Source organism: Triplophysa rosa, linkage group LG20 (genome assembly GCF_024868665.1).
Source record: "Triplophysa rosa linkage group LG20, Trosa_1v2, whole genome shotgun sequence".
NCBI classification, from domain to species: domain Eukaryota; kingdom Metazoa; phylum Chordata; class Actinopteri; order Cypriniformes; family Nemacheilidae; genus Triplophysa; species Triplophysa rosa.
The window spans coordinates 13,623,265-13,644,444 of NC_079909.1; the positions used below are offsets into that span (position 1 = coordinate 13,623,265).

Here is a 21,180-nt window from a genome sequence, read left to right on the forward strand (position 1 = left end):
CGCTTTAAAAATCCTTAACAAGCAGTCATGGGAAAGCCTTAGTCAGATCATGAAAGTTTATGTTCTTTTATTTTCCTTATATAGATTACGGAGCACCTGCAGCTCCGAGAAGCTTCGGTGGTCCAGATTCACCTTTCCAGAAGTGTGTGTAAGTGCTCGGGTTCCTTTTATATATAGCTAATTTTGCCCTTCCTGACAACTGTGAGGGGGTGATTTTTTTATAACACATCCGTTAACTTAAATGAATCCTTAAAATTCTGCAAAATTAAGTGCGTGGCCATTTGAGTGACAAGTTGTTTCAGCAACCGGGCACCTCAGCTCCAACCACGTCATGCCTCTTTGCCCATTTTTGATTATCCGGAAGTGACGTGTGGTGACGCGCTGCTAAGATGGCGATGGCTGTCTCCGCCTACTTTAGGCTTCAAAAAAGCTCCTCATAAACCTACGGGTGACGTCATGGACACTACGTCCATGTTTTATAGTCTATGGGAGCAACCTGAGGTCAAGTGCATTACTTCATACGGCAAGGTCCCTTTAAAGTAATAATTCACCCAAAAATGAAAATTCTGTCATCATTTAATCACCCTCTTGTCATTTCAAACCTTTATGACTTGCTTTCTTCCGCAGAACACAAAATAAAATATTTTGAAGAATGTTGGTAACCGAACAGCACTGGACCCCATTCACTTTTATTGTATGGAAGTAAATGGGGGCCAGTTAACAAAATTCTTCAAAATATCTTCTTTTGTGATCTGCAGAAGAAAGAAAGTCGTACAGGTTTAAAATGACAAACAGGTGAGTAAATGATGACAGAATTTTTATTTTTGGGTGAACTATCACTTTAAGGGGCGTCAGTCAACTCAGTATGAACTCAGTCTGTCATCCGTATCCATAACGGCAGCAGTTGTATATGTACAGCTTCTATATAGTCTACTTTAACGAGGAAAGATTCAAGTCTCCAGATTGTTGGTTAAGATTACGGTCATTCTTAATTCTTGAACGATGACAATAAAGTCAAAATGTAACAATAACGGTAAAAGAATGGCAAAAATAATTCTGCAAGGTTAAAGGTTAAAGTTCATTTTATTATTTAAAAGTAAATACCAGTACAATACAATACAGATTTATGGTTTAGTACAGTATATTCTTGATTGCTGTATAATGTATAGTAATATAGTATATAATGTGTAATAGTTAAGTACATACTTAATTGTTGTATAATGATCATCATGACTTTCCGTTTCAGCTCAGGGTCTCCTAAATACTCCGCCTCTGTTCTCAACTCCTTATCTGAGCTGCCAGAACGAGGTAGTTGCTTTCTTTCTTAGATATCTTTTCATTTTGTTGATTTGGTTAAGCTGTTTCGCTCATCATTGCCGTAATCTCTCTCACCAGGCTTTCGAGCAGATGGGGAGAGCAGCTCCTCCCACTTCCTGTACCAAAGCCCACAGTCTGTAAGCAGCGCTGGGCGGCACACCCCAGCCCTCTCTCCCACATCCCCACACCCATTCAGTTTCGAGTCTAACGGAAGCTCTGCCACCTATGCTGTTCCTCACGCAATGCCCAAGAAAACTCTGGTGAGAGTCATACCGTAGTCCACTCATGAGAATTACTCACAGCAGAGGAGACTTCGGTTGCTTCATTTAAGTAGCAATTTTGTCTCCAGTGTTTCTTTTCAAGTTCCTTAGGAGAAATAAAAATGACAGTTGTTGACATTATAAAGGAATTTGGAACGTTGGAGTTATGAGAAAACTTTGGAACTCTATAGATGAGGCAGTCTTCCTATTGTATTGACATAACTGACATTTCTCATGGGAACAATCTGAGAAGCTTGTGACTTGAGCAAACATCTCATTACTCTATTCTCATTATCGTCTGGGTGAAACAATTCTCACCTTTTGATTTAATAGATGGCTACATATAAAGCAATACTTTCTTGCTCAGCAGCTTCGCCAGCTAAGTTTTGAATATCTATGTGCATGCACACTCATGCTGGTGTAAACAAGAGAATGTGAACGTAAATTTGATCAAATTGCCGGGGGCTGTTTGAAAGAAAGACTGTGATAAAGGCGTTCCCTGACGTGTTTCTCATACTTGTGGTTTTTGGCATAAAATTTATGACAGTTAATGAAATGTAAAATGCAACCATGTCATGTTGTTTTCTGTTTCTCGCCTGTGGCTTTTAGAAGTCGAAGCTTAGACGTGTGAAAGCCATGTACGACTGTGTGGCTGATCATCATGATGAACTCACCTTCAATGAGGGCGAGGTACTTGTGGTATTGGGAGAGGAAGATGCTGATTGGTGGGTGAGTATAGCGATTAAAATGATAATATGAATGCAGTTTCTCGAAGACAAAGTGCCACGAAAAAGCCTATTCTGGAAATTTCCAACACGTTAATTTTACGAGGTGGTTAATTTGCATGAATTCGTACGAACTTATTTGTACGTTTTAGTAGGATTTGCTTTCGCCCCAGTGACACAAATTTTAGGGGTGGGGTTAGGGAAAGGGCTTCTGTATTTTTTGAACAATCCTATGTTTTTATACGATTCACATCCACCTTGTAAAATAGGCCTAGCTACGAATTCCCATGTCATCAGGTTGGAAATTTCAGAATTATGTAAATATGGGACTATATACTGTCAAAAAATCAAATATGCAGAAATATTGATTCGAGTTAAATGAATTAATCATTTACTCACCTTAATGTCATTCCAACCTATATGACTTTCTCTCCTCTGCAGAACACAAAACTAAATATAAAGAACGCTGGAAACCAAACAACCCTGGCCCCCATTGACGAAACCACTGAGACATTTCTCAAAATATCTTTCTTTTCGCGTTTACATTTAAGGGGTTATATAAAAAATATGGATCTAGTAAAGTGATGTTGAAAACTGGTTGCCCTGGAACCGTTTAGTGGACATTACACAAAAATATTTGCCTACAGAACGCCACAACCCACCAATCGCAAGTTTATAGCCTAGATAACCTCATTTTATTACTGCAAGTACATCCAACAAATGTTTTGGGTGTAGTTTTAGTTGTTGCAGTCCCTTACGTTTCAAGTTACTTTTAAAGCTCGCTGGCATAAATGATTTGGATGCCTAGATACGGTTCAAGTCGGTTTTAATGAGGCGGCAGCAAGGTTCCTGTTAGCCTTTGACAGAGCCATACCGTGACTGCAGATGTGTTCTAAAATCTCATGAGAACAGATGGAAACGATTAGAGCAATGCATTCTCGGTCCATACATCTCCACTGGGCTTATCTGATATTTTGCAGACACACATGTACAGGAAGCTTTTAAATGATCCACCTAAAATAATACATGTCTCATACATATTCATACCTTAAGTTTGTTTTTTGAAAAATCTGCCCTTTACTTGATTTGTGTTTTTCATATTTTCTCAAGCCATGCAACAGGTTCTGCTTTTTATTTTCCCATTATACACATTACCATGCGCCGCCCCTTCCCCTTTTACCCAATTTCATGTTCTTCTTCTGAAGGCTTTTGATTACTTTAACCAGAGTTGATATTATCTCCCTTTCAGCATGGCTACATAGAGGGACAGCCTGACAAATCGGGCTTATTTCCAGCATCGTTTGTCTCATTGCTGTCCAAATGAAACCTGCCAAAGGAGCTGAAATCAGCATGGGTGACTCTACTGCCAAAGCACCCTGGGAGAGGGGGTCTCGAATCTACCCGCAGAACCATCGGTAATGAACATTCAGCATAACAAAGCAGCGTTCACAGGCCCTTCTGGAGCACTGTTGGAGATTTACTGCTGTAAAGTTGTTCCGCACACACAGCTTCATAGTTTGCGGTTGACCAGGCCCCTCGCCATCCATTGAGGGTAATAAAGTCGGCTTAAACCGAACCCGCCCAAAGATTCTCATTCTGTACTACTCCCAAGAAACAGCATGAGGTGCATTGGTTGGTATGTGAATTAGCATTTGTGACCCGTCCACACAGTATTTTTTTAAAGCCTATATAAAAAGCGTAATGTTTTCATTTAACTTTAACGTTCGAGTTAAGAAAACAGGGTAGTGACCAAGAATGAATGAATTCTGAATGTAATACGGTTGCATATCTACATGTAGGTCATATTTCACATGCAGAAACAGGTTTCAATGATTATGTACGTGGTTTATTGCAAGACAGACCACAGATTAATCACAAAACACAAACTGTGAACAAAGAAGCTAACAAACATGTGCACACGTCAAGCAATTTGGCCGTTACAATGGGTTAAAACGATCACATTCAGCTGAACCGTCTTTTAACATGTATACTTCCCTAAAAAAGTGCTTTGAGAATAGAGAACTACTCATTGCAGCAGAGGATGTTTCTCAGATCATGTCGCGCCCATTTAACATACGTCACATGTTGTTGTTATGTAAAATGTAAACAAAACCATACAAGTCCTTTGACCTCATCTTTTTATTTAGAAAGTTACTGCTTAGATAACATGGACTCCTGAATAATATATCTAACAGAGTCTATTTTTCTACATACATTAGAGGTCATTATATATACCTACATGTATTCAAAGTTGAAAAAGGTTTCAACGTTTGCTTTGTCTCCTGTTGTTACAGAACTTGAATGGAAATGGGTAACTTGAGATATTTATGTATCGTGTGTCTATTTAATATGATAGGCTTGTATGATTTTGATCTGTATTTTTATTTATGCAATAAATATCCATTTTCATTTTTAATAATGGTGTACTGGATACCCTAAACTGTGACATTTAATTTTTTATGTTTAAGCTTTGCTTCTATTACTAAGTAGAGGATTAAAGACAACTCTTTGTGTTTCAGTTATTTTCTATTTGTCATTCAGTTTTGCACAAACCTAAATTATAATTCTTGAATTTGATCGTGTTTTTTCTGATAATCCCTAAAACACAGTGTAAGATGTTGATTGACACAAAAGCAATAAACGCAAAGTCAAAATACTCTGAAGAACATACAATCACAGCGCTGCGTGTGTACGGTAACTCTTGGCAACAGACATCATCAAGTTTCAGCCCTGTCACAGTCCTTATAAAAGTTTACAATAATGCAAACATAGATATAAAAGGGAAAAACCACAGGACATTTACCACCAGTCATTTCAACTATAAAAATACAACGATCAATCGTAATTTAAAGTCACAGGACGAGAAACATGAAAATGAATAGAAGATAATACAGCATCTGCTATTTTCAGAACTGTAAATCACAAGACGCTGAAATAAATCTGAGACAGTGTGTTATTATACGAGTGCCAGAGGGTCATTACAAGGCCACAGAGACCAGATGCCTCACTTTAGGGACGGCTTTGGTCTGAAGGTATATAATAAAGACAAATTATCCAACACTGTTCTTCAACAAATCGTAATATATGTGAACAATCTAACGCTTAAATTGATATCACAGTCTAACGTGACAAAAATGCTTTATCCAGCATGTGTTTTGAATTTTTTTTAATGCCAGTATGGCTAAATTAAGGGATAACGTTAAAGTAAAAGTCTTTCAAATATTGAAATGTGTGACAATTTAATCTGAATAGCAATATATCTAAAATACATTTGTGAATATAATTACTTAAAACATTATGCAAACTAACTGGTGATTAAAAATATGATTATTGCTCTTTTGATATTTTAGACAATATTACTGCAGTCTGCTATAAAATTTAAGGCTTACGATGTCCTACACAGTGAAGTTTAAAGTCAACATTAAATCAATTTGACATATTTATAACCCATTTCTTCATCTTAAATATCCTGTTTTTTTCTTGTTTTTACAGGTACAACTTTAATTGTTTTGCTTATAGTCAATATGTCTCATGTACAGCTGCTTTGTAACAATGAAAATTGTAAAAAGCGCTATATAAATAAAGTTGAGTTGAGTTGTTTGACTTATACAGGCCAGTGAGGCCACAGAAGTAAAACTGTGACAGCTGTTTCATGTTGGCTCTTTATAACACTGTGTCTACATAGCAAGCAAGTGATGTAAATGACTAAATTGCTTTCATCTTCCGTCACTTGCTTCAAGTGTAAACCATGTCAGCGGTTAAAATAAAAGTGATCTAGCTTTGTCACATCGTGCACTTAAAAGTGTAAACACATTAGAAGGCAAGTCAGTTTAGTCCAAATGAAAAGAAAATACATAAAGCGGCTCAGATTAAGCCATTTTGCTTACTGTTTGTCAACGTTCAATTCCTGATTAGGGAGGAAGGCGACATCCGGCTTCGCTCCATTAAATGTTTCTTTCCGTTAGGCACGTTGAGTTCATGCTGTCAGAGAACAGAAGTTCATTTGGTCTATAGAATACAGCTTCACGTCTGTGAGTTTGGTTCAGTGCGGTTCACAGTGGTTAATTAAGGTGGATGATCTGCATCTCTTTGGCTTCCATACCGCTGCTGTATATCACATGACTTCAAGCACTCTTTAGTCAATAAAGGCCACAATTACAGGCTCATCTGAACAGTTTGATTTTGCCCTCTGCATAGAGCCTTTGGATGATCTTCGTCTCGTAATCTGCGTTGTGGACGCCTGTTTTTCGGAAGGCGCCTGCGTTTCTGTTGTTTTCCCAATAGTGGTGCCAGTTGCCGTATTTGTCTGCTCCATATCCAAACACGGACACCTGGAGAGATTAAACATCATGGTTGTTATCTTCAAAAAAGGGAACTCTTGAGGGTGTCTCTCATTACACTTTCCTTACACGTTCATCATGAGTTAGAATACTATAAAGACAAATTTGCTTTACTAAAAACATTGAGACATTGCAACATAATCTCACGGCAAAAACGTAATTATTTTACGATGCGGCTAATTTGTATGATTTCGTACGATGTCATTCGTACATTTTAGTACGATTCTATTACACGCCAGTGATGTTAGGGACAGGGCTTCAGTATTGCTTTTTTCATAGTAATCTTACGTTTTTGTACGATTCACAATGTATGAATTCATACGAATAAGCCACCTCGTAAAATAGTTACGAATTCCCGTGAAATCAGGTTGTACATTATTCAAAGAACAGTACGGGTGTAACGATACGCTCAGCTCACGATTCAATACAATACACGATACTGGGTTTACAATTACGATTGCATCACGATATTAGTAAATAAAAAAATATGAAGCTGACAGATTTTCCCCCAAAACATTAACAGTTTTTAGTAACATTTGTTATTTTGTTAAAGAATTGACAATATGCAAGGTTTAATTCTAACATTTTTATGTCAACTAAAACAACTGAATAGATTTGTCACTAAAAAATAAAACAAAATTTTAACATAAAAATATATTGCCATAGCTCTACGATACATATCGTAATAGCTCTACGATACACCTTTTAGTGTTTTTGTATTGCGATATACTTTGATATATTCTTACACCCCTACAGAACAGTCATTAGTTTATGCATTAAAGCGTAGCTGGAGTTTTTAACGTCCCTGTTTAATGTGCCATCTATGCCATCTTCCGTTTATGCTCGAATATTGTTAACAAAACAGATAATATACACACTTATATACATAACAGCATTCAGACGTTATAAAGCAAAATAATATAGCAAGGCACGGAATTGTGAAAATTGTGTTCGCTTTATATTTATCACCAGTGTGTGAATAATTATACGCACCTCATCACAGATATGCAAAGCAAATATAAGGGCAATTATCCCAGTCGACGGGTATCTCCCATGATGCTCTGTCCACTTGTCATGGACGTATTTAAAGAAGGCTGGATTTACAACTATTACCTGGAACACACACCGAACACACTTAGGTTTCCCATATGCATTTCTTTATGGATTTACAAGCTTTAGCCAGTTTAAACCTCACCTTATATTTATCAGCTCGTACAAAGCGTTTCACTCTCATGTACGTCCTGTGTGAGATAAACAAGAACAGTTTGTTTAACTTTAAATGTACACTACTACACAATGAATGTTTGGCAGAGACGTACGTTTTGATTTCCCCCGTGGAGAGTGCACTGGACAGCCACTGCATGTCTAACAGTTTGAAGGGAAGAAGGACGAGACGGACACCGGGGGAAAGATCGATGGCACTCTCCGGGTACATGAAATGATGGGTGGTCCGGTTCCCAACATCCATTTCATAACCCCGCATTACAGCTTTATTCATTCTGTGATAAAATGACATTTGACATAATATATGTGAGTAAAGGAAATTCTATAAGTCATACAAAAAGCAATGGCAAAATATGCAACGTACCGAATAACAGTTGAATGAGAATCTATCAAAGCTCCGTATTTGGACCCCAACAGATTTCCTGAGTTGCCGACAACTGCACATTTACGACACTGGTTTTGCCGAGGAGTTTCATCCATTGTTGGAGAGGAGATTACCTTAAACATGTTTTCTGAGACTTCCTTGAGTGCCCCATATGATGCCTGCAAAGACTGTGAAACAAAAAATAACAGCCTCAGCAATTTAACACTATCAGATTAACTTCTTGAGAACATTTGCAAGCGCTGAAATAAAAATCCGACAAGGTAAGGCATGTATCCTCACAATGGCCTGTCTGCGTCTGGCGTTATTCTACTACAGTGCTGCTGTTGGCACGTTATGCAAAGCCTTAAAAATATAATCCAACGTGCCATGTGAATGGAAATGTAACGCATTTGAGGCATTCCAGTGTCAGGCTTATCTGAGAGCATGCTCTGTGTGCCATTGCCTGCAAAAGCCTGAAAGCCTTTAATTAGGCTAAATTAAACCCTACTGAAACACATACCTGGGCCGAATGGAGGTATATTCAGCCTGTTGGCCTTTTTGTACCCTTGTTCCCAAGGGAGAATGACTTTTTTGTTTAGGGAAACCAGATCATGAGTGCAGCTTGGGGGATCCACCGTGGTGGGGTTTCATGATGTTTGGCAGGCCAATGGGATGGTAGTAAGAGAATTTGAGAAGGCTTGGAATGAACACACCAGCTGTTGTCACTCCCTGATGTGTGTGTGGGCCAAAAAGGGGAAATGATATCTCCAGCTAAGATGATACTTCAGAAGCATGACAGACTGAGTGAGTGGTGACTAACAAACAAATCTATCAGCAAACACCTTTATAACTAAATAAAGGTAAGCTGATAAGATCATGTTGCGCAAATCTAACTAAGGATAAAATGTTTTGTTTATTCAAATAATTAGCTAATCCGTTTCCCTTAGCATTTACATTTCTTCACTTTTCGGCTTGTTAACATGCTGTTCATGAAAGCATGAGGCTGACCATATACACCACTGTGTCATAAGAAAAAGAATGAACAATATAAGATACACATCTGAGATTCAAAATGTTATTCCCTGAAAATAACTAAATGTTTTACAATTATGGAACTTTAAACTTATTTTAAGAAACTTTAATATTCAGTTATTCTAGGGCACTGATAAAAACATTGTGTGACAATGTTAACTTTGTTGTATAAGATGAGGTTTCACTACTTGTCTTCCACTGAAGCAAACTGTTCTTTGGAACTTTCTCATCGTGGTTTTCTCAAGTGGTTCCCACAACAATTTAATAACTTAACCTAATTTTGGGAATAAATGCATAAAGAGCATCACACATTTTTAGAAGAGATAGTTAATTTAAAGGTGCAGTGAACTGGCCATTTTTATTGTTATAAATATATATACTTATGACGTTCGCGTGGTTTTTACATTCGAAAACATCAAAATCAATAAGTAATAGGCTATTTTCTACCCTGGTTTTGAGGTCTGCTGGAAAAACGCTCGGTTTTTTAAGGGCGGGCTGCATAGAAGACTTGGAAGTAAACGCCCACTGCTATGATAACAGCTTGCGTAGTTGACATAGTTGGAACCTTCTGTGAATTTGGTTAGACACGTAACGTTACGTAATGTGATTTTACTCAAATTTCCGACTTACAGTATTTCCCGGATGTGATGGCAAGGCTTTGCGTATAGTTTGTATAGCCTATAGTTGTATGGTGTTTAGTGATATATGACCGTACATGTCAGCATTTAAGACCCGCGAACCGGACAAAAGATCACCGCGATCGCGGGTCTCAAATGTTATAGTTTTCATGATAAACAAACAAACGGTAGACTCCCCGCCAAAATGACCGAGCACCAGAAATAATATCAAAACACTTCAAAACAGCCCCCATTATTCGCAAACGGTGGATAAAACCTTGAAAAATGATACATGAGCCCGCCAAATCACAGAGATGCCGATTACAATTATTACAAATGACTAGGAGGACCCCAGGTAATACTAACAGGGCATATCAAGCGATCTCTAACAAAGCAATAGTGACGCATGGTACAAATATGTTTTACTCACATAAGATTGCTGCGCCATTCCTGTCGGATCCAATATTGACGGCACAGCACTGCTTTTTAATTTTAGTCTCTCCGCAAAGATTCCTTAAAAATTCCTTGTACAAGGAATCCGTGTTGAAATGAAGCGAACAAACGCTCAATGTTTTCCCCACGTGAGCTGGAACGTCTTTAAAAATGAACTTCAACCATGCATTCCTACTGTCGCAATCCGAAGGAAGGTTATGCAACGACTGTGTTCTTCCACAACCAGGCACTGCACAATATTTTGCGATCTTTAACGGCATGATGCTTACACTCGCTCTATCAGTACTGTCGTGCGCGAACCAGTGGGCGGGGCTAGAGAAGTAGGCGTTGATATTCTTCTGTGGAGGCGGTGTTCAACCTACCTAGGTGCATTCCAGGACCTGCCGTTCGCTGAGCCTCGTGTCAATAACAGTTGTTATTTCAGTAACAAGGGCGTTTTCAGGTCTGACACTTACAGGATGTTCGCTTGAATACGATTCCCTCTTATATAACAAAAGCTTGTGTTAAAATTGTGGTCCTAGTTCACTGCACCTTTAAAATTCCATGATTCCATACGCGGAAGGATCTGGATTACCTACATGTTTAGGGTCGGACCGTTATTTCACTCCGGTGTATGTTACAATGTGGAGTAAAATAATTGGTTGCAACAATTAACAAATATTTTAAATTATTTTAAAAGCATTTCAAGCTAAATTGTTGTTTTCTTTCTACAACAGGTTGCCAAATGGTTCATTAAGGCACTACTTCTGGCACGTGACTGTTCCGTTTCATCTAATCCCTATGCGTTTACTTGATTTATGCAGATTATTAAAAAATAAAGGCGATTATGTGTTCATTTTTCTTCTTTTTTTATGTGATATGAAGTTATGATAATCAAATTATAAATCTTAGTTTAAATAACATAAAACACATAGAATTAATGATAAAACTTTAACTGAATTTGCTGTAGTTAAAAAAATTACAGATTAAAACATTTTAGTTGAATGAACTATAAAACTACTTGAGCAAACATACTTTTTAATGTTTGAGTCAAGTTTAGGCAAACTAAAAAATAACAATTCAAGTAACACTTTGGAGACAGAAATTGAGTGAACGTAAAATTTCTGTGGAACTAGCTACTCCTCAAAAATCTTATTTTGTGTTCAACAATTACAGAACAAAGAAAATTATAAAAACATTTTTCCTACTATGCAGTCCAATGGTGGCAAAGAACTGTTTGGTTACAAGCATTCTTCCAAATAACTTTCTCTGTGGTCATCAGAACAAAGAAATGTATACAGATTTGGAATAACTTGAGGATGAATAAATGATAACAGAATTTTAATTTTTGGGTGAATTTTAAATTTCCAGAAATTTTCTATAAATTTCTGTAAATCTGCTTTGCAACAATAAAAAGAATCAGATTTGGAAAACTTTTCACTAAAATTACAATGCAGATAATAAAATTTGTCCAAAAAGATCTATTAAATTAGAAACAAGCACAACTTCAAAGCAAAACTTCAATAGTGGTTTTAGAATTGTGTCTTTATTGAATTTCTTAAATGGCTCAAACTCACCAGCCACCACTTGAGTGACACCGGATCGATGTCCTTTTCCCTGCCGGTGAAGTAGGGTTGCTGTTGGTGGTCAAAGTGTTGAGCAAACCATTCTGACGCACCTGTGTCCGCTATACAAGACTCACAGCTACACAACTGAACTCGTCTTGACTCCAGAACAGGTAGCGTCTGATTCTTCATTTGTATCCTGCTAGTAGATAATATTGAAGGCATGATGCTGGTCTTCTGAATAGTGTGAACGGCTATCATTAAAAACAAAATTGCAACTAGCAAAGCGCCTATGTACAATTTTCTCATCATTATGGTTAAGGCAACGGTTGGCTGACGTTCGGCCAGGAGAAAAGAAGATGGTTTTGAAGAAACAGTGCAGTAGCAGGAGGTGTCTTTTGACTCCACCCAAATGGATTATGGTTTTATGGTCTATGGAAAACTGTTTTACAATGTAACATGGCTTCTAATGACAGGATCTGCAAACCAGGATCATCCATTATCTCTTTGTTAGTTGTGTGTCCATTCTCGTATGATTTTCAAACCAAAAGCATCAGACCACCGGTGAAAAAAACGTGGCAGGAACTAGGTGGATGAGTCTGTAAGGAGACTGCTGTACTTCCTGTCCGTAGGCGTTCTTTGCTCATGTTTTATTCCATGTTTGTTTTGAAACTGTACGCCTGATTCTGCTTTTCGCTCCTGAAAAACACAAATCACAACATCTTAATGCTGACTTGATGTTCATCAAGATGTTGGTTTCAGCATACACTCTTAAAAATAAAGGTGCTTCACGGTGCCATAGAAGAACCTTTTTTGTCTAAATGGTTCCATAAAGAACCTTTAACATCCAAAGTACCTATCTGTATCACAAAAGGTTCTTTGTGGCGAAAAAAGGTTCTTGAGATTATAAAAAGGTAAGAGAGAGATGGTTCTCTGAAGAACCTGACTGAAAGTGGGACCGAAAATCGCCGTGAAGGACCTTTTAAGCACCTTTATTTTTAAGAGTGTACAGTTTCCAAAACAACCTTAAACTTTAAATAACACTATTTTGCAAACATATTTTAATGGTTTAATTCATAGTTGAAACTTCAAAGGTAAATCTTTAATAACAAAAATATTTTAAGTTTTAAGAACCTTTAGCACGCAAAAAATAGCAGCTTTAGATCACACGACAAAAAGAATCTTTTAGATTTAGTGAGTTCATTCGGTGAAGTGATTCTTCAAACTGAATCCAACCATAAACTTGTGATTCTTTGAGTCTTTCGAAAGAACTAGCTCATAAGAGTCATTCATTTGTAAATGGGACAACACTGCCGCTGCTCATATTTCAATTGCTCGTAGAGCGCAGAAAATACACACACAACAGTTGTTCCTGCTGAGACTGCAAGAGCTCAACCTGCCTCCCCACTAAAGAACTTCATAAATAAAAGTGCTGCGTTAAACCAATCGCGCTGATGCGCCCGCATGCAGAGCAGCTACACACGTCAAAGCCTGCAGTAAATCCATCTTTAGATTGATGGCTGTCAAACGCAGCTACTCACACAATCCCCATCCAGAGCTCTGAATCTGACGCGGGGTACTCGAACAGCCTGATTACCTCAACAAGCATCACTTGGAAAAGCCACTTAACTTAAAAAAAGCTGCATGGTGTCTTGCCACGGCCAAATTTACAGCGAAGCCGAGCTGCCATTGTATCCTTCATAAGAAACAGGAAGTGTTGCCAAGGCCCATGACTTTTCTCGTCTGTTAGGGAGCTGTGTCTAGCGGAGCAGGGAGAAGCTGGTAATGGGGTGGGGGATGTGTCATCAGCTGACTTTCAGCTGATTTGGAAGAACCGTCTCTGCCTGCCAGACAGCTGTCTCACTACAGACCAAACAGGCCAGCGCGGCCAAAACCCACCTAGTCAGCAAAGCGGCGGTACAAGCAAGTCCCCCCATTCATTATTCAAAGTGAACCATGCTAAAAAATGAACGCAAGGGACCTTAAATAACAAATGGAGGGAGGCAAGCTGCCGGCACGGTGAAATTAATCTGGAACGTTCTCATGTACTCAAGACGCGAAACAAGCAGTTCATTCAAAAAAGTAATCAGAGGAATTAGAACCGCTTTGGTATGCACTAAAAAGGGGCTAGCATAGACTTTGAATATGTTTGGTTAAAGTAATAGCTGTCGTTTCCAAAGATACCTGCAATTGAAGTGTTCAAAATAACAAGGAATTGTCCTGATATTCTGCCAACTGACTGTGTTTAAACTCGAGGTCGCCTGGATTTTTCTGCATGGTCAAAGAAAAGATAAAATCACTTTAATGGAAAGTAGGCTATTCTCTCTCACCCCAAGTAACTGCCATACAAGTAGCAGCAGCTGTTGGTAGAGTTATTCAGCTAATGGAGCTAACATCAAGGAGAACCAATTCATTTACATACCAATATGTTAAAACCCGCAGCCAATAAGACTCTTGAATTAGTGAAACTAGAGGCTCCGTGATGCCTGCCAAACTATTCAGATTTGATTGCTCATTGAAATGTGCCCTTTACTCAGCAGAAGGGACCCCCTTTCACAGGACTTTCTGCCCAAACGTATTGTGTGAGAGTACACCGTTGGATTTAGTTGGAAAAACATTACATAACCATTTAAAGGTGTGTGTGTGTGTGTGTGTGTGTGTGTGTGTGCGTGTGTGTGTGTGTGTGTGTGTGTGTGTGTGTGTAATTCTTTGGAGGTTCTATTGAGAGAAATGCAATATAATATACCAAAACCGGACCAATCAGCTCTGAGAAAAATGACGTATATCTAACGCAGTGAAGCCACTCCCCATGTATCTCTCGCTCAAAATTTAAAAAAAGTTTCAAGTGATCAAATGTTAGAGGAAAAATCTTTTGCTGCTAAGTTTTTATTTGTATTGTATATTTACATTTATTGATTATAATTCAAAACACATTCATATAATTATTATATGAGTTGATAATTAATATGAGTTAATTAATATTAACCATAGAATTTAAATTAAAGGTCCAGTGTGTAATATTTGGGATGATCTATTGATAGAAATGCAATATAATATACAGAACTATGTCTTCAGAGGTGTATAAAGACCTTACACAATGAAGTGTTATGTTTTTATTACCTTAGAATGAGCTATTTCTATCTACATACACTGCGGGTCCCCTTGCATGAAATTCGCAATGTTCTGTTAGCCGTCTTAGTGTTTCGAAAGGGAGGGGGATGGGTGGAGTGAGCGGTTGGTTGCAATTCGTAACCTTGCCGCTAGATTTCACTGACTGGACATTTAATATACTGTAACTATATTCATATAAAAACAAACTTCAATATATAAAGCATTTTAAAGTAATGAAGCATACATATTATCTTTTGATCTTATTGTAAACCTATATAAATAATTTAAATTCAGTTGATTCTGCATTGATATAGTCAGTAGCTGCCTTCTCAAACTTTCACTGCAGCAGTGTTTATTCCTGCCTTTTAAAAGTCTTTCAATTCATGACATTTTTTCTTAATGATCTCTTAATCTTCAACAGAAAAGTGAATTGCGCTGATACTCGCCAGAAGTCAATCAAACTGATGATGCTTTCCATGTTCTGTGTGATTGGCTGTTTGCCGCACTCAAAGCTTACTCTGCAACTCAGTGTTTGTTCACCTCGCTTCGTGATACAGGCCACAGGTGTGCCTTGTTAGTCTTGAGTCTTTGTGTTTATTCATACCAAGGTGTTTCATGTGTTTAGTTGTTGGTTATTGTACTGTACGTAATATGGGTTGCCTATGTTTCATGTCATGGATTATTGTTCACGTTTGGATTTATTAAAGATTTTTATCTGCATTTAGATCCTTCTCCACGTTTTATGGTTTTGGGCAACAACGTCTTTACACAGAGGTGCGAGTGGCTTGTTTTGCTCAAAGCATGTTATAGAGTCATGTTAACAATACAGTGAGAGTTTCAAGTGATGTGTTGACTGGACTGCTGAAGGCTGGGAGCTTTTCTCTGAAGTCTGAAGGTGTGTTTGTGGTGTGGTACTCGTGACAAAAGCAGGGGGAAAAAACTCCAGTCCCCCTTCCCCCACCCGAACATCTTTCAGAATGCAAAACAAGAGGGTCTCTTATTTCCTTTCCCCAAAGAAACCTCACATACAGTATGTGAACTCTAGAACTATAGGCCTAACAAACAAGCATTACTACTTGCATTGCTGTGCTAGTTACTGAATTACTCTGGTCAATCAATTTTAATATTGATTTAGAGATTAATAACTCATCTCAGAAAACTCTCCTATAGGAAAATGTAAACAAATTTGATTTACAAGATACCTGACAGCTTCATTTTACAGTCACAAATATAAGGCTATTGTAAGTTTCTTTGGGTATATTACTACACGTTTCCAAGAGTAACCATGTTGTCGATTTGGTGACAATGTAACTATGTAACTAGCTCTACATAAGCCAGTAAGAAACCTACGATCTGCTGATAAGTTACTGCTACAGGTTCTGTTGTCCCTATTTAAGCAAAAATAGCCGGGCCACGATTATGGAATAACTTTCCGCCAGCCATTCGATCCGCCCCCTCTTTAAGATGCCGCATCAAGTTAAAAACATTCAACTTTTACATGCAGCGCTGCTCATCAATGTCAGTTCCAAAAGCAGTGAACCAATCAAAAGAATTTGGAGGCGGGGCAAGCATTGCGAGCTTCTGTTCACAGTAGCAAGTTGGCATGACAACTGTTTTATTTGACGACAACATGGCGGAGCATATCTGAGCGCTGCGTTTTTAGATGCAGAGTCACGTTCTGTCTCAATGGCCCCTTAAGGAAGTGTGCATGTGCATGCGCATGCGCATGCGTGTTAACTTCTGATCTGCTGCTATATCATTTAAAGCCGTTTGGAAAATGAATAATGTTTTTACTGTAGTAACTATAGTTGAAGTATTCCTGCTGAAATAAAAACAATAGAACCCTGCCCAAAATACAACAGAAAATGCAATGGATTTAATGGTTATAATGGGAATTGTATTGTATGGATTAGTGTTGGCTCGATTTCAAAATTTTATCCTAACGAAAAGGTCCCAAAAAAGTGGTACTGTACGGTTCGCTATTTTGGTACCATTCACAGTGGAAACGGAAATAATTGCGTACCGTTACGAACCGCACTGAACCGTACTGCTCAGTGGAAACGAGCCATACCGGTAATATCGGTACCACATTGGTACCATAGGTGATTAATAACCAGCACCAAAATAAATTATTTGAAAAATATTAAGACTGCATGAAACTGCTGTAACGGCTTTAATGCATATTTTATATATTATTTTTATATTTTATATAACACCATTTTATTTTTACACTTTTACACTGTATTACTGAAAAATGCTTTGGTTATATAGTCTTTATATAGATCATCATAATCCCACAAATATGAACAATTAAATTTTGAACAACAATTAAATGTTTCAAGTAGGTCTATTTAACAGTAGCATTCAAGATGAAAACTGAATGATCAATAAAAATAAAACACTGCACAGTCTTCAACGTATAAAATAAATATGCAATGACTCTAAATAAAGCTACAACAGTTTCATTTTCTCTTTAATATGTGACACAGATGTATTAGGTTACGGTCACTTTAAGGCAAATTCTTTTTTTGATGCGGATATACATTTAAAACACAACGGACTGTGCCTATGTGAACCTTTTGTGTTTTTGACATAACAGCGTGTGTATTTGACAGTATAAGAACATATACAAGACGCGAAAGAGAACTTCATGATGATTAGTAGAATAACTGAGATGTCTGGAACAGAGATAATGTTGTATATGCTATGTATGCCGTTGAATGGGGATGTAGTACAGACGCATCGCAGCATGTAGAATAGGGCTGCACGATAATTTATCGCGATACCACTAAATCCTATTGAAATCAAGCTGGCTGCGATATGCAATGTGTCTATATTTTTTTAATGCGTAGCTTGTCTGTGAAGCACGTCTCTGGGATCAGTAGGAAATGCTGCTCGATCTAAAAGCAGCGCGAGTTTGAGTCACTTATAATGTGCATTTGAAAAAGCAACACCCGTCAAACATGATCATTATAAATATACTTTATTATCATAAAAATACCTGATGAGGCTTGAGTAACAGTGATAAAAAGATGTCCATAGGCATTTCCTAGATTCTAGACTGCGTTATGGTCTTCTTCTGCAGTGCGTAATTGGAGTTTCCACACGAGAGCGCCCTCTGGCTTTCGGATGCAGCAGCATTTTCCCGTACTTTCCCGTACTTCACGTGATATTTATCGTCTGTTTATCGCGACAGCCCTAATGTAGAATATACGTTACACTGTAAAACAATCTAAAGATCTCTCAGCAAAAGCAGAAAGAGCCGAATTTGTAATAAATCACTCACAGTGTCTCAGTTTAAATGGTCGCTAAAGTGCTTGTAGAGCGACTCATCTTGTTCTTCTATGTTGCCGGTTCTGCGTCAGTTCTGTGGCATACTGCCGCATAGCGGTGAACTTTGGAACAGCAGTGTTTCAAGTACCGAAACGAGCAAAATTCTGGTATTGAACCGATTGAAATCTAACATACTGGTAAATTTCCAGAACCGGTTTACCGCGCAACCCTAGTATGGATACTTGTTGTCTACTTGTATGTGATAGATTCTACTGGTGGGATGGTAAATCCTATGGGAATAAAACCCAAAACACACTGCAAAGAGGAATTTAATATAAAAATCTAATTCTAATTCACAAATTTGTTTTCAGCAGGGATGGTATTTGCAGTAAAATCACAGTAACTAGAAATTTACCATAGTTCATTATAGTAGTGATAGTTTATGTTTGCAGGTCAACTATGGTAATACAAATGGTAATAAATCCAACAAACACATGGCTTCTACACTTTACTATATACAAGAACCTTACTGGTAAATTGCTGCTAAAACTGGTAAAGGGAATATACAAAAAAAAAACCCTGCTCAAATACATATAGGCCTAGGGGGCCTAAACATATACTGTATATCCTAAACATAAAAAGCTCTTAAAGGAGGAGCTCACTTCAAAATTGGCCCCCATTGACTTTCCATAGTAGGAATAAAAATTACTATGGAAAGTCAATGGGGGCAAATTTTGAAGTGAACTACTCCTTTAATACCACTGATACTGTGAGCTACTCAGTGTATTCAGTAGGTTGCTTCAGAGGCGTAACGTATACGACAATAAATCAATGCACCACGGACACAAAGGAAATTGACTTTTAATACTTGAGTACTTTTAAAAGGAACCACGGGTATAGAAAGATGTATGGCTTAATATATTAACAATGGCATTGACTTTATAAATGTGAAATTAAAAAAACAGTGTAACTGTCACAGTATTCATAAACTTATTATAAAAAAAATATTTTTACTCGGAGGCCGCCATTTTATTTTGTCAAAATCCGTGACGTCAAATGGTTGCAACCTAAACCCCTTCTCTTTGCGCTACATCGAAGCACACGTTTTCCATAAATTAAAGTAAAATATGAGACGAAATATCTATACATAAGATCAGATATATAAATACACAGGGACAGTTGGTGGCAGTATGTCCTCTTTACACAAACCATAAAAGAAGAATGCATTCAGTATCAGTAAGCGTCTGGTCAAGGTAAACGTGCATTAAATCATAGTTTTAAACGACTGTCTTTAAGACATTTAAGACTATTTAAGACATCAGCAGCACCCACCATAATCATATACTTTATACATTATGAGAATATGCTGATAAACACAATAATAAGATGCTTGCGGTTTGGTTATTTATTCTGTATTAGAGCAGACGTGAATATTAGCCCCCGTCAGCTAATGACAGAGACAGAGAAGACAATATCGTTAGGCTACTGATGTTGATAAATCAACATCATAAAGTCCAAATCTGGATAAAATGCATTTTATCATGGCCAAAAACATTGTGTATATAATAAATTTGCAATGATTTTGGTTATTAATATGCATGTTTGTATTGTTTCTGACCAACAATATTAAAATGTATGAAAATACACCAAATAGCGTATTAATTTTCTTTCTTCAACATATTAGCATTATATATATATATATATATATATATATATATATATACACACAATATATTTTTATCCTACAGTACCTTATATTTACTGAAGAACTGATTAGTGTGTCTGTGTTCATTTTGGCTGCCTGTGCATGCAACCATTTTACGTCATCGAAAAAGAACATTGCGGCCTCCTTGGGTTAAAATGAGTATTAAATTTATGCACCACGCGCTCGTGTGTAAACACATTAAGACAATTTATAATATAATCTAAAATAAAACAGTATACAATATTCGTTAATGTTCCTGTAGGAGCTTGTTCTGTTGACAGACAGAGGCTTCAATTCCGCGAGAACCGAGAGCACGGATTGTAAACTCGTGGGTACAGTTTTAGAATCTGTGAGTGCGGATTTTTAAATTGAGGTAACGAATTACAAAACTGTGGACACGGATTTGCGGGTCTTGTTTTTTTTCTCCGAGGAGTTACCAGACGGGCTCCGTAACTTTCTCAACTAAAGTTAAAACTAAAAAAAATCGTTTCCGTTACATGCAGTCTCAACCCCTGTTGGAGTCAGTCACATGCGAGACCTAGTGAACTACCTAGTAGACATCAAACGGTCTGTGTAATGGTTGAACCCGGACGCGACACCCCAAAATGCTATTTAGGAAGGTAGCTCGTTGGGTTTTGAGCCCTAGCCGTGGTTTTGCATCTAGATACAATATGTTACAAGTATCCCCGTTTACTTTAAAAACCACCCCACAAAAGTAAAAACTTCAGTAATCGGGATAATAATGTAACATTTCACGTTTAGCAGTAAATTGTGAGTTTTGCTGTCTCCATAAACTAAGTCCCGTTCAAGTTTAATCTTCGAACTGGAAACGTGTCATTTCGCTTAACTCGAACTAAATCTTACAACTATAGATTGCTTTGAAGCGAAGTTGGTGATATTTTCGTTGCCAAAAAGTATGGCTTACAAAAGAAAGGGAGCGAAAGGAAGAACATAACTTTGAGAGCAAAGCGCAAACCCGTTAACTCATTCGAGGCTTCCTATTTTCTTTAATTTCTCCCGAGCGTATGTTTTTACAAATTACTTGATGAAGTTAAAAAGATTTATATTTGCTTCACATGCAGTCGACAACAAAAATGGTGTGAGTTTAAGCTACTTACCACCTTGTTCTCGTTTCGACACTTGGGTGACTAACAGACGATCAGACCCTTAGGGCTGAGGAGAAATGATGTCAAGCTTTTACGTCCTGCGTGTGTG

General features: G+C 37.6%; 2 protein-coding genes across 4 annotated transcripts in view; one reads left to right on the forward strand and one right to left on the reverse strand.

Annotated features, from left to right (window-relative positions):
* unm_sa1614 (un-named sa1614) overlaps positions 1-3,666 on the forward strand; it is a 26,042-nt gene extending 22,376 nt beyond the window's left edge. For both annotated transcript variants that reach the window (XM_057361308.1, XM_057361309.1), the window contains 5 exons: positions 85-148; positions 1,247-1,308; positions 1,396-1,577; positions 2,187-2,306; positions 3,552-3,666. In XM_057361308.1, coding sequence (XP_057217291.1) covers positions 85-148; positions 1,247-1,308; positions 1,396-1,577; positions 2,187-2,306; positions 3,552-3,626 — 503 coding nt within the window. In that variant the 3' untranslated portion in view covers positions 3,627-3,666. The remainder of the gene's footprint in view (positions 1-84; positions 149-1,246; positions 1,309-1,395; positions 1,578-2,186; positions 2,307-3,551) is intronic.
* Positions 3,655-21,180, reverse strand: st3gal8 (ST3 beta-galactoside alpha-2,3-sialyltransferase 8). Of its 2 annotated transcripts, none has more exons than XM_057361311.1 (7): positions 21,084-21,180; positions 11,889-12,575; positions 8,231-8,418; positions 7,962-8,141; positions 7,838-7,883; positions 7,636-7,755; positions 3,655-6,633 (listed from the first exon to the last, which is right to left on the reverse strand). In XM_057361311.1, exons 2-7 carry the CDS (start codon positions 12,186-12,188, stop codon positions 6,466-6,468), a joined length of 1,002 nt encoding a protein of 333 aa, XP_057217294.1. In that variant the 5' UTR covers positions 12,189-12,575; positions 21,084-21,180; the 3' UTR covers positions 3,655-6,465. The 2 variants fall into 2 exon arrangements, with proteins under 2 accessions (XP_057217294.1, XP_057217293.1); XM_057361310.1 differs by lacking the exon at positions 21,084-21,180 and adding an exon at positions 13,418-13,747.